General features: G+C 36.8%; 1 protein-coding gene across 1 annotated transcript in view; it reads left to right on the forward strand.

Annotated features, from left to right (window-relative positions):
* Positions 1–15,202, forward strand: part of cdh13 (cadherin 13, H-cadherin (heart)) — a 369,140-nt gene that overhangs the window by 160,385 nt on the left and 193,553 nt on the right. The window contains exon 5 of the mRNA XM_089116363.1: positions 7,677–7,829. Coding sequence (XP_088972489.1) covers positions 7,677–7,829 — 153 coding nt within the window. The remainder of the gene's footprint in view (positions 1–7,676; positions 7,830–15,202) is intronic.

Consider the following 15,202-nt stretch of genomic DNA (forward strand, 5'->3'; position numbering starts at 1 on the left):
CACTGTCTGTATTTTGTTGCTTCACAGTTTCACTCATTCTCACTGTCTGCAATAGTTATCACCAATCAGAAGAAATATTTGTGCCATAATGTCTCATTCAGAAGTGTTGATGAATGGTGTTGGATGTGTTTATTTGTCTGCATGTCTGTGCATCATTAATACTGGTGGGTGATGATTGTCTTTCATTCTGCTTTGACCTTGTGTTAAACAATCATGAGCCTCATGTGAAAAGAGAGAGATAGCGAGAAAGAGAGTTTCTCTGCTCTAGAGTTTAAGTGCTCCTTGTAGATATCTTTTTGCCTCTTGTTTTGCACTCTAAGAGAGTATGACCCCTTCTATCTCTTTATGTCGTTTTATACAGAGTATTTCTTCCCTCGCTCTGAAAGCCACTTGTCAGCAGCAGACATAAGAGCTGAGCTATTTGTTTTGAAAGAAATTAATACAATAATTTAATAAAATATATATATTTTTTTCAGCAAGGATGCATTAAATTGTAACATCGGTGACAGGAAATATATTTAAAATAAATGCTGTTCTTTTGAACTTTCTATTACAGTTTTTCTCAAATGCTAAAACACATTTCACAAACGTTTCATCCATGTTCTCCAATGTCTAAACACAACACCCTTTTCTAAAGCTACATAAACACAACCACACCTTCTCCCTTCAAAACTCAAACTTTCACACCAAAAGAGCAGCTCGAAGCTTTCAAAAATGTAAACACTATACACATCATTACACACTACAGGAAAACAATTGAAAACACAATGCTTAATTTGTGAGAAGGTTCATTGTATCATAACTGCCAATGCATATTTTTAGAAACTTTACAGTAATGGATCTTCTTAGATCTCTGCAGAGGATTAATCATTTAGATTTGTGAGTTTCATATGAAGAGTATAAATCTATAGTAAATTCAGTACACTACTGTAACACAACTCAATGCAAAAACAGAATCTATTGCACACAACAGTACTCTTGAAAACATGATCAGGGTGTGAAGTTTTTTTTACTGTAATTTATTTTATTTACACCACAATCACTGTGCGGCATCATGTCGCTGAGCTGCATCGGGCCACATCACCTCATCCACATTGCAGGCTATATTGTCTCTTGCCAGGCACCGCGGGAAAAACGCCCTGGAATGGCGGATCCATCTTTGGAAGTTCTCCACTGGGATGTCATTGTCAACACACGCCAGTTCCATTGGCCTTAGGAGGTTCTCTAGTGTATGGTTGTCTGTCATAAACCTTCCATCTCCACGATGAGAAGAACTCCTCTATAGGGTTCAGGAAAGGGGAGTAGGGTGGCAGACAGACATTTACTGTAGTCTGATGAGGAGTCAGATGAGGTTGTTCTCACGAACCATATCCACAATGAGGGTTTCTTGTGCCGCTGTAAATATGGCAACCCTCACACCTCTATGTGACATTCTTTCAACTCTAAAGAAAGAAGCGTGTTGTCAATTGACATGTTTTACAATACAGTAACAACTGATTTGAAACCAATAGACTACTTTCACATGCAGGCTTGAAAAATTGTATTGTGACTTAGAAAGCAATAGAGTACAATACCTGTTGTGTTACCTGAGTTTCCCACCATTAGCAACAGGTGTTTTCAATTTTGAGTTGTTGTGTGTAATGAATGACGCCAGATGTGTTCATTTTGTTCAAATATTGCTGACTGTGGCAAGCATTTTGCATCACATGAGCTTTCATTTGAGAATATGAGCAGAGTTCTTTTGCAACTTGTGTTTTAGCAAGGAAAAATGTGTTAAGATTTATGTGAACAGAGGATTGTGTTTTGTGACTTGTGTCTTCATGTGAAATGTGTTTTTGATATTGGAAAATGATGGCTAGATTTAGTAAATGTGTTTAGACAACTGGTCATTTGGTTTAGAGGATTGGCTTTTGTGTTTTAGCATTTGAGAAAAACTGTAATCAAATAAATCATGGTAAGATTCCACAAAAATAAAGCAACACAACTGTTTTCAACATTAATAGCAATAGGAAATGTTACTTGAGCTCCAAATAAGCAAGATAGAATGTTTTCTGAAGAATCACACGAGACGCTTTGCCATTACATGAATATACAGTATTGCATTTTAAAGCATATTAAAATAGAAAACAATTGTATTAAATGGCAAAAGTTCTGTATTTCACAATACAGAACTATATATTTTTTTTAACTGTATTTTTGATTAAATAGATACAGCCTTGGTATGATTTTATTTCATTTTATCATAATTTTAGAACAAAATGTGCAAGTATTGTTCAGTAATGTCAACCATAGAGCTTGTTTTCTTCAAAACTCAGTAAAAATCAATGTGAGAACCCATTAGAAATGACTAATTGTAATTGTAATTGTAATAGCCCAAGTCTAATCACTTAGAAAAGTATTGTATAAGTATACCTGCAGTATCTTCCATGTCCAAAGCACAAGCATTGTGGGGCATTTTATACAGAGTTAAATACTAAGGGACTGGTTATTGGTTTGTTCAAATTTACAACTCTGTATTTGAGCAAAAACAATAGTGATGCTTCCCTTAGCAACCACTACATAGTGCTTTTTGGATTGTTTTCATAGGAAAAGTTAAGTGCACTGTGTCTAACACACAGTACCTTTGACATCAATTTCCACTCAAAGTCAAGCATCCGTAATTTGAGGCAAATTATACACCACTGCAGTGCTCACACAGTCGAAAGCTATCACAGTGGAAAGACGGAGTTAAAGAATTAGAAAGTGAGGACATATCCTCTCCTCCCCTTCAGTGCTGTATTGTCAGAGAAGTTCGAGTCGGGTCCCTCCTTCCTGTCATATACACGCAGTGGCAAGAAACAGCTGCTCTTTCATGTCCTCCCTGCTCCTAATGAGAGCTGATAGAAATAGGTGAGCGTCTCCCTCGGGGCTGTTCGCTGACATCTAATGACTGAGAAGAAAGAAAGAGGAGACTGTGTAGGATTGTGTGTCTTTGTGCACATGTGTTTGTTTGTACGTACAAATAAACCACCACCGGTGTGCGCCCTGTGAACAGCGAGGCAGCTCCTGGAAGGCAGTTTCCACGGGCTCAATCGCCCCAACACAGTGGAACCCTTGATCACTATTAACTTGTCTTGTCACTTTCAGACAGTTCCTTGTATTTTACATGCCACACAATGGATGATTTTTGCTTAAAAAGTGAGCCCCTCCCCCCAGACGCAGAGAAAAGTCGTGTTTTATTGTTCTGTCGGATCAATATCGCAGCTGCGTGCAGCAAAAAGCAGAATGAAAACAACCTCCATAGCAACCACTCACAAGACATTCCCGGAGCTGTTAAGGAAGATCTTCACAAGGCCAAAAGCAACGTGGGAGGAAAACAGGCACGACTCAGAGACAAGAGAAAGAAGAACTGTGCCTGACGGACCCTTGTGGCGTGGGACTGCTGTAAACAGGCGACACTGCAGTTTGTTTGGGATCTTTTGCCTCTCACAATGGACAGAAGAGTTAATTTACAGATGACCTGCGGTGGGATTCAAACATGATTGTGTCACAGGTGCTACATGCTGTATAGGAAAACACTTTGCTGGGCTTCCTGCCTGGGGTTTTTTGGGAAGAAACTGCAACTCTGCTGAAAATAAAACAGCTTAAACCAGATGTTTTGCTGGTCTTAGCTGATTTAATCTTGTTAAGCTGGTTTTCCAGTCTGACAAATGTCTAATCCCCCCTTAAAACCAGTAAACCAGACCAGCCTGGAAGTTTGAAACAACTTATATCGATTTCTCAATATTAATCGATTCTCATTTTTATGAACCGATATCGATTCTTAAATCTCAAGAATCAATTAGTCATCCTGTTTTATTTGAATGAATGGAACATTGTATCGCGGCTGCGCGCATCCAAAAAATCGCAATAATCTTTGTCCTTTGTTACTATTGATATGAAACAAAGTCTCAATTTTCAAATTACGTCCATTTTCTTTAGAAATTCAAAAACATAAATAACGTTTTGGCGCTGTGGCGTGAGATCGCTCTGGCGCAGCTCAAGAGAAGCGGCAGCACTGATCTCTCTTCCGGCTTAAAGTCCCCGTGAACCGGAAGTTGCAAACGATTTTTCTCCTGGGCAGTGACGTATTTCCAAGTGAAACGGAATATTGAACAGAGGGCAGGGTTTTACTCTAGCGCTCCTCCTCTCCGTCTCTCGCTCATAGCAAACTAACGGTTTGAGGGGAGTGGTTAAGCGTTTCCCCACCCAAACTGTGAAGCCTACGTCATCAGAAAAAGAAATCGTTCCAGACCGGAAGTAACTTTTCAGATTTTGATTAAAGATTACTAAGGTAAAACATTTTTTAAATATATATCCACTTGCACAGATTAATTGTTCACCACAAGACTAGTAATATGCGCTAACAAAGTAAATAGGTTCAATTTTGATTTCACGGGGACTTTAATAATACCAGTCACAGCGCGAAATAAACATGAATGAGCATCTGAAAGTGTGTTAAAAGATAGAGTACAACTTATCGAAATCCGTATCATGTCACATTGATTCGCTCAATCAGCGTTTCAACCGTGGAAAAACGTCAGTTAAACAGCTTGTAATCAATGTCATGTGTCGTCATATTTACCTCAGAAAACCCACGTTAGTCAGCTAGAAAAAATAAATCTAGAGAGGACCATTTTGCTAAATATATAGCCTACACCATATTACATATGCATTATAATCTTAATGTTCTTCAATATTTAATGCATATTTGAATGACAAGTTTTTATAACAGCCACCATTTAAATGTTTATATTTCATATAATCTTCTTATTATAAAAATAAATAAAAGTGTAATTTAAGTGTTTGTATAGCTACAAAACAGTTCATTATTACCTTCATATTAGGCTAATGAAGCCTAGTAGGCTACAACTAGACTCCCATAGTTTACAGCATTAGTTAAGAGATTTGATTTCCTTGAGAAAATTTTCCATTTATTGTAACTGATATCCAAAATAATCAATATTGAATCGAATGGAATCGGAATCGAAATTGAATCGAATTGTAAGCTTGTGAATCGAATCGAATTGTGAAATTTGTGTCAATACCCAGCCCTAGTCAATATAGTGTGAAGTAGTACTGAAATATAGGACCCTTACAAGTATACAACTAGTACACTTACTAAGTATACTTAAAATCATACTTGAACTTTACTTAAGTATACTACATGAAAATAAACTTGAAGTATGCTTGTGTTTTTTAAGGTGTAGCATACTTCGCAAAGAGAAATTAATGTCTCTATAAAAAGTAGCGAGTGTTGCTTTTATCAATACTATCTTGCTTTATTTGAAACAATAAACTAATTGCATGTCAAGAAAATGATAATGAATACAGTGCTGTATGTGTGTGCTTGTGTTTCTGTAAGCATGACTGCTTGATTTGTTATTTTCACGATTCTCTTTTTAGTCCACGTTGCAGTCATGTACATTAACAGCCTGTCCACTGAACTAGATAGCTTTTATTATGCTATAAAAATCTGCAATTTCACAGCTGTTTGCCGGCCACAGTAAGTACAGCAGGATTTGAAGGCCTCCTCCTGTGAAGCCTGCATTTGTGTTCACCAGAGTCTTAGCGAAACCACTCGCTACATTTCTCCGAATAATAATGTTCCCTAAGTTAACTGAGCCTGTAATTATAAAGGAGAAAAACAGTATTAGTGTATGATCTGGCAGAAAGGATCTGTGTGGGGAAGATAAATAAAGCTAACAGGGGCTTTTCGTGTGGACAATTACTGTGCTTGGTTTCATTTTCTAAATGGGATATTTCATCTTAAGCTTAATTACAAGATACCAGAGAGTTCAAGGTGGGCAGCCTTTGTGATTCGATACACGCACTGGGGTTTATTGGTCTGATAAAACAACTTTTAGCAAGGTTATTTCACACAAAAAGGGCTTCATAAAAAGGGGCTGTTGTAATTTGTATTCAAAGTCATTATGTAGTTACCAAGCCTTCATTAGTGAGGGAAGCTGTTTGCTACAATCTAATTTGCACAAAATATACCAAATGAACTGCAGGTGGTAGCACTGGTCACTCTAAAGGGTGTTTTTAATATACAATTAGATCTCATTTAAAAAACTTCAGCTACTATATTAAAAACCCGAGTTAACATAATCATATGGAGAGTGGTTAAGACTTCTCACTGAGTTCATCATTGCCAGCAAGAATCATTCGGTAATTGTTTCAAACTATTTAAAATGTGAGTGCAATCTAATGAAAGTATATTTAGCATGTGTGCATGTTTTCACACATAACTGTGTTTGTCTATGAGTGTGTGTCAGTGTAATTAACGTTTCTTATTTTCTTTGCTTTTAACTTGCAACACTGATGAAACGCAATGGACTTTGCTGCATTTACCCAGTCGCATGTGAGTACTGCTGACAAACTTGAACCAATGAAAAATCTACTCACCAATAGTGTGTATTGTGTTTTATTGCTTATTATTGATTGACCAAAACTGATTATTTTAAATGAGAATTCTGATATTCAGCACTTTGAATCTATTTTCTAGTTTGTTTTGGATGAACTAGAGTGGTGGACACTGAGATTTTTATGTCAGTTCCTGTCTCGACGTTACCTTAGAATCGCCTTTGACCGCTTCAGAGTGGCTGTCTACCCTTAACGTTCATTTTCAAAACTGTGAAACTCATCGAGTGGTTAGTGGTTTTCGTTGATGATTAAAAACAAATATATCGGCACAATGTATGTGTTATTTGTGATAGTAAACTTCTGCTCGATATTTGTGTCTGAACCCAGATAGCAAACTGACATTGAATCAACGTGGAAACATGACATCGAAACAACGTTGATCTGACATTGTTTTGTTCATCGAATTAACGTTGAACCAACGTCAGACGCGTCATTCTTTCAAAACTAACGGAAAATCAACTTGAAAATCAACTTGAAACCAATTTTCAATTTTCATTTAGCTTTGAAGAATCGTCTGACGTTGGTTCAACGTTAATTCGATGAGCAAAATCAACGTTGTTTCGATGTCATGAGAGACGTCGTTTCCACGTTGATTCAATGTCAGTTTGCTGTCTGGGAAGCGTTAGCACACTCCCGACCACTTGATGGTAGCGCAATAATATCAAAGAGCAATGAGTCCTCCAACAGAAATCAATGCGATTTTACAAAATGCCAAATAAAACACAAAAGAAACTGTCCTGTCAGACAGTTTCGCTAAGCTAAGTAGCTAAGTAGCTGATGATGTTTTGGAACATCAACGAACACTACTAACCACTCGGTGAGTTGCACAGTTTTGAAAACGAACGTTAAGGGTTGTTTTAAGGACATGTTTATGCATGCTGGTAGAAAGCCACTCTGAACCTGTCTAAAAGAGACGAGACAGAAGTCGAGACAGAACCCATCGTCAAAATTCCTGTGTCCACCACTACTAAAATAGACTCAAAGTGCTAAATAGCGGAATTCTCCTTTAAGTGTCCAATATCTGATACGTGCAATTGGTTTTTGACATTCAACATTGTTTTGTTTCTCAATTTTGGCACGATTTTAACTACATAATAATCATTTTACAATATCCATCCATCCATCCATCCAATAATATGTTGTTAACCTGAAACCTATATATTCAGCTTAACAACATATTTATTTTTAATTTGCTTAATTAACATGTTTATGGGTACATTCCTGTGACCTAGGTGATATCATCTGACATGAAGGAAGACCACATCTTCCGTCTGACAGGACGGGGAGCAGATCAAGACCCTAAAGGTGTGTTCAGCATCAACCGACTGACGGGAGAGGTGGCGGTTAGCCGAGCCCTGGATCGAGAGGCCATCGCATACTACCATGTGAGTGCCATATTGAATCTGTTATTTGCTGTGTTATGTTTCCTCCACTGCATACCAAGAGATCGTTAGTGAAGTGACACTTTTGCTCTCTATGCCATCTCTATCTTCTCATGATGTTTAGTGTTCAGTCTGGATAGACTTCTGCGGAGAAGAAGTGCGTGTGTGAGATGTTCAAATGTTAATTTGCAGCAAGGTCCCTTGTCTTTGTTTTTACAGTCTTACAGTGTGTCGAAGTTCAGTTAAAGAGCTTCACATGAAATCTACAGGTTTATTTAAGTCATATTAGACCGTTGCACGAATAACCAAACGTCCCTAATCGAAAAGAAACGATGTTTTTGCTTCACTCAATGCATCAAGGCGATTAATGGCTGCAATGACTCGTGTCTTTTCAGCAGCCAGCAAGAGGCTCAGTGAAGGAAAGCCGACTGCTGTACAGGATGTGGGAATACAGTTAGAGGAGCCAGTTATTCTACACAACGTGTGCGAGATCAATGATGCAGCTGTCAGCTGGCCTGTCAGACACTCGCCTAATGTGGGTTGCGAGTTTATGTGTGTGAACACAGCGGTCTGACGGTGATTTACTTTGGTTCATTTGACAGCTTTAGAAGAAGGAAAATAAAAAGTCTTTAAAGATCTCGTCAAACCAAAATTAGACTTTTGTGGCTTTTAGTCCATATGTGTTACACTACTGCTCAAAAGTCTGCATTCAGTACAATTCAAAATAATAAGAATAATTGTATTCAGAAAGGATGCATTCAATTGATCAGTAAAGATCAATTGACATTAAAGATGCGAAATTTTACTAAATATTGATATTCCTAATAAATTATGTAATTAAAGGGTACCTATTTGTGTGATGTAAAATAAGTCTCTAATGTCCCCAGAGTGTGTTTGTGAAGCTTTAGCTCAAAATACCCAACAGATAATGTTTTACAGCATGTTTAACTTTTGGGGGCTCAAAAATAAAAAAAAATAAAACACACTGTTTTAGTTGTGTATACCTTTAAATGTGTATACCTTTAAAGAGTAACTAAACACTAAACCAACTTTTTTTTTAGTTAATGATCTGTAAGACTGCCTTTGGCAGTATAAAAACTATCTTGTTTTTATATCCACTGTAGGGAGTCATTGGAATTGTGAGTATTGAAAACGATCAGGATAGAGTATTTTAGCATCTATTTCGTCCCCTCTATCTCCGCTGAGGTCTGCCCACTTTTTTATTTAGCATTTTCAAATATTGCCAGTGGGTGGAGTCAGGCTCTGACCAGGGGTTTAGTTACCCTTTAATGTGTATACCTTAAAATACCTTTAAATTGTAGCGGGCCGGCGTTCAAATGATGGCCAAAAATAAGTTTAATGAAGTATATTGTAGATCTCACAAATTATGAAGCTTCAGTTTTACTCCAGAAAATCACTGAGAGGTGAATAAACATTAAAGTCTTGTCCATAAACTCTCTTTCTCCCTTTTATTATAATTAATGTACACAGCATTGTAGGCTACACAAAACACTTGTTACAACTAACAGTAAACAAATATATACTTACCTTTTCAGTGGGTGCTTAATAAACTGGTCAACTTTATATCCGTAAAACGATTTAATGAGCTGTCATAAAGCGCGCGGCCGCACGCTCTCACTTTCATTTCTGCCGTGATCAGTAAAGTTAGGCCGATTGCTCCGGAGACTGTAAGCTAGATCACGAACAGTTGGTACAGATCCATCCTCAAATAAACAAGAGTAAATGAAGGCTGCTATGTTCATTCTTACATCCAACAACAAAACACCTCAATCACTTTAGAAGACATTCTTGTCTACAGATGCCCCGGTGTCGAAACAATGGCTTACTCAGGGCGGGTCAACGCTAAAACTGCAGTGTCCGTCAACAGTCGTGGGAGGGGCTTATGCAAAAGTATGTCACATGGCCCTCAATCTGAAAACGGCTTGTTCTGAGACAGTGCTTATGATTTATGGGGATTTAAATAAAATCACTGGGTGGATTTTTATAGGGTGGCCGTGTACTCACACTGCCAACACACATTTATGTCCAAACGCCATGTAAAAGTGAATTTTGCACAATAGGTGCCTTTTAAAGGAGCTTTATGCAAGAAATGCATTTCAATTAATCATACATTTTCTGTCACTAGACATTAAGAAATCATGCTCTTTTTCAAATACTTAGGCTACATCACTGACAACAGTTAGTCCAGCCAGGATATTGTCATTTAAAAAGTGAAGTCGCAGCCCTCAACTGATGTTGATGTTGTCAAGTTGCGTTTTGTTTTGATGCGTCACCCTCCACCGATCCACCAATCATGGACTCAGTTGTGTTGCGGCATTCAGGTCGCCAGCTCTTCTCTAGTTACAGTACCACAGCTGCAGATACAAATGTGTCGGAATCGGATAAAAAAAAAAAAAATTCTAACGTTGTGAAACCCCAAAAAACTCAATGTGAATCCGAAATACTGTGTTACAAAGTCCAAAATAAATAATTAACAGGAAAAAAAAATCACTGTGTAGGACTCGTCACTTGCCATCGGAAGCTTCTTCTAGGAGCCTACATTCCTGCTGGAACCTGCAGCATATCTGGCAACCTCGAGTCATGGGGGAAGGTCAGAATACACCCTAATTTGAAAGTGATTGCAGTACCACTTTTGGCCACAATCATGCATACAGCTCCTTTAAATAATTATTTAAAATTATCACAATTCACACGGAAATATTAAGAAGCACAAACTTTCTAATTGATAATTGGAAATGGTACTTGAGCACGAAATCATCATATTATAATGATTTCTGAAGGATCATATGAATTTTCAAAGCTGAAAATTCAGCTTTGCATCACAGGAATTAATTAATCTTTAAAATGAATTGAATTAGAAAACTGTTATTTCAAAGCATAATAGTATTTCACAATATGACTGTATTTACTGTATTTTGACCAAATAAATACATCCTTGATGAGCAATCGATGTTTTTTCAAAAACATAAAAAAATCTTAAAAACAGTTGTATAACTTTGAGACTATTTATATTGTCTTGTAAAAGTTGAGAATTTACTTTTTGCCGATTTACACATTGTGTAAATTGGCAAACAATGTAATGTAAAGAATGTATTGATGACTCTCATGTTGCAAAAAAAAAAAAAAAAAATGTTTTGTCCAATCAGATGCTCTCTAGAATAAGTATGTCCCTCTCCCTGCCAATTGGTATCGGAAACTATAAAACAAGGTCTACAATACCCGGAAAAATCAATCTGCAATCTGTTTATCTTGTCAGCGGGTGCTGGACAAAAATGTATTGGCTAGCCCTTCGATAAATCCCACCCCCTTCTTGTTTTAATAGGCAATACATCAAAACATGAAAGAAATTTCTTGGTGTCTTTAACCTGAAATAGTGAGACCTTTCAATGTGTAGAGCTTTACCAAAAGAAAAGGACCACCCTGTGGCAACTCCAGATAACAAGATAGACAATACGATCCCTTTGAATTGTTTGCTCGGTTGGGTGAGCTGTTACTTTGATTCAAGAATTTTAGAGCTCCTTTTTGTGTCCTGTGTCGTTTGACAGATAAAGGAGGGTTTACCTGGTTTTCTATCCCCGTGTAGAAGAGAACTAAAGCGGCACTGCTTAGTTTGAAGTCAACATGTCTGGCTAACAGTTTTAATAAAATAAGAGTTGCTCTTCTTCTACCATGGTTTTGTTGTGTCTCACTGTTATGCTCCGATAAAGTGTTCCTAGTACGGTTTTTGAAAAATCTCTTTCAGCCTGAAGCCTTGGCTTGTCTTTTTAATTTCAAATTTTTCTAATATGAGATTATTCCTTAAATCATTGCTTCTTTTGTGGAGCCATAGCACACATGCTGTTCTTGCTTCAAACTTTTAAGTCGGGCGAGGGAGTGTGTTTGGGCCCAAAAGATCTGTGAGAAAACATGGCAGATTTCAAATCACTTAATTGCGGGCATCCTCTACCAGCTGAGGAAATGTGTGTGAGTTGGAAGTTATTGCTAACAGATTTGTGGGAAGTATTTTTTTAATTAATATTGTGAAATATTATAATATATATATATATATATATATATATATATACACACACACACAGTATATATATATATATATATATATATATATATATATACAGTATCTATCTATATATCACTGTGTTATATCTATTGTCTTCTACCATCTATTGGCTGTACGTTACGATGAACTTGAATTAGGGGATGTTTACATCTGGCCACTTTATTTGTTTACTCAGATCGGAAATCTATCTGATTTATCAAAACAAGTCTACTTAAATCTGCTCACAAATGCGTTTTCGCAAAACAGATATGAATCTTCAATTCCTGCATTATATCCAAATTTAATGGATTTCACGTCACCGAAAGCAACAGATATGAGCTGCATTCAATAGATCAGCTAATTTCAAAATCAAAAGACTGCAATAAGAGAGAGCGGCAAAAGCCCTGGTGTAACAGTTTGACTCTTTGTTTCCCCCTGTTTACTAGTATTTTGGTTTAGTCCTGTTCTGTTTTCCCACCTCTCATCTGTTTCCATGTCTACCATCATCAGTTCATCTTCATCACCTGTGTCTTGTTAATTGCCTTCTTCTGTTTCACGGTTTGGTTCATCAGTGTCTGTATTTAGTTTGTTCAGTTCAGTCTGTCTTCGTTTGTAGTTGTTGTTACATGGTTGTGTTTATGTGTGTGATCCGGTCCGCCATCCTGCCTTTCTGAACCTGTGAGTTATTTGGAGTAGACTGTTTGAATTGGAGCTTTTGCCTTTTGAGGCCTTCTTCATCCTGCATATGCCCCGACACCTGGTAAGATCATTTAGTTTATTTACTTTTAATGATGAGGAGAATTGTCTGCGACTTATTTTCTATAACATTACATAGCAACACGTTCTCACACTTTTATTTTTTAGCGTTTTTGGGAGGAGTAAAATGTAGATGCGTGGTTTCAACAATCAGATGCATTTGATTTACACTTGTGCAGTTTCGTCTGGAATTTTGTCTCTGATCGCCTAAGAAGTGGTTGATCGGCTTTAAATTGTCTCGAATGCGCTTCGGTTGGCATATATACGTGGTCTTTTCACTATCAGATCATAGAACACGCATGAAGTGGACACGTGTACCGTCTCTTCAATGAAATGCATTTAGGAATTTATCCACATTAATTTTCATTGCACTTGTAGTGCATTTGGAGTGCCTCCAAACATGTTGTAGCTATCTGTGTTTTGTGCATGAAAACTATTTTGTCGGAAACCAATTTTTGTATTATTCAAATTTTTTTAATTGATTATTTATTTTATTATTTTTTATTTTAATTCCGCCAAATATTTTCAGGGTTTTATTTTAAATATCGGTTCATCACTAATTTGGTTCCATTCACACAGAAAATATTTTTTGAATTCCACTGCACTGCTTTTTTTTTAACATAATGTACATTATGTACAATAATAACATAATGTAAATGATTATATTTGCTGCCTTATTGGGACAATAAAGCCCTCCCTACTCCTAGCCCTAACCAATGAACACTTATATTACTAAACACACATTAGACTCTTTATTTCCACTTTTCGAATATTTTCTTCATTTATATTGTAGTTAATTGCCTTTGATGATATGTGATGGGGGAAAAAGGAGTTCGGCCTGCTCAATTTGCTTTAAAACGTCCTTCCTGCTACACGCCTTACTCATTGAAACTCTCATTGATGCAGAAAAAATGCAGCTCTGATTAAATATGTCATGTGACCTAATCTTTTTGTATAGCTTTTAGTGTAGCTAACTTTTTCCCCCCCAAACAGTAGCTTCACTTTAACAGCTTCAAATGCAGTCCCAATGTAGCTGCCCCAACACTGCGAATATCTTTCTATTTTATATACCGCTTTGGTGTAGGTCTGGTGGTCATGGCAGAGCAGTTGTGTGCTCTGAAGAGGAGGGTAATCTCAGGTACGCAGACCCCAGTCGGGATCAAAGCCCTCACTCAGCAGTGCACTTGACATTTACATCTCCTTATCTCCCTTTCTCTCACATCCACACCACCCGCAATCTCAAAAGCATGCGACAAGCGCATGCACATCAAAGCTTGACATTTTACAGCACTAATGCTCACACACTTCTATCTTGATGAAGGAATGATGCTAAGCACAGCTGTTTTTACATCTGTTGGCTGTCTTTCTGTTAATTATAACTCTTGCTGTTAGGGATTCACCAATATCATTTTTTACTGAAACATCGAAACTGATATTAAAATTTTCATTTAGCTGAAAACCATAACTGAAAATAAGGTTTTGTAATAAATTTAGCTAAATAAACTTGGCATGTTCTTGGGTTAGAAATGAAACCAGTTGAAGTAAAGTTCCTCAAATAGCACAGCAAATTTTACATATTCTACTATAGAATTTTTTTTATACTATTTTGTCAAACCAATTTTTTTATTATTCACATTTTTTTTTTATCGTTTATTGTATTAATTTTATTTTAATTCCGCCAAATATTTTATAGTTTTATTTTAAATATCGGTTCACTACTTTGGTTCCATTCACACAGAACATGTTTTTGCATTCCACTGCACTGCATTTCCATTTTTTTGCTATGTAAACATAGAGTGGAACTCAAGTTCTGAGGTTAAGAGAGCCACATTTCAACCACATTAAATGTAAATGACCACAAATTTCACCTTACATCATACGACATTATTTACCCTACTTACTGTAAGACAGCATTTCTAGTTTAATAAGCACTTGTCTTAAACAAGTCTCACTAGTTCTTTAAATGGATTATTAACGGTTGCGCTCACGTCTATTGCAATATTTCGTGCACGACATGACATTCTAAAAGACCAAGACCCGGTTCCACTAATCCGTGCCTTTCGTTTCAACCACAAAAACGCATTCTGTGAATGGCACCTGATTTTATATTTCCCGTTTCTTGCTTGTGTTGTTCTTTTGATAGCTTCTTACTAATGTTGTCATATTGCAGAGATTTATGAAGTACTAGAAACCTGGACTTGAGTAAAAGTACAAGTTCTCTATCAAAAAAGTGACTTGAGTAGTTGAAGTGCTCTTTATGCACCACACTTAAGTAGACGTATAAAATATACAAGATTTTTTGTACTTATTGCAAGTAGTTTATTTAAAAATTCACAACTTAAGTATTAAAAGTAAAAGTACAAGTATTGTGTCATGTAATTATTAAAGAAAGCAGTCAAAAGTTTGAACGAACAATCAAATAAGGCGCTTTAGCGGGATACAAATTTTCTTTGGCGGCCGCCAAAAAATGTCATTGCAGGACAACCCCTGCATTAGTTGTCAATGTGTCTGTCAATCAATACCATTACCCTATAAAACTGGCGTGTGATTTAGGCAGCATGAA

Source organism: Pimephales promelas, chromosome 10 (genome assembly GCF_988280905.1).
Source record: "Pimephales promelas chromosome 10, fPimPro1.hap1.1, whole genome shotgun sequence".
Lineage (NCBI taxonomy): Eukaryota > Metazoa > Chordata > Actinopteri > Cypriniformes > Leuciscidae > Pimephales > Pimephales promelas.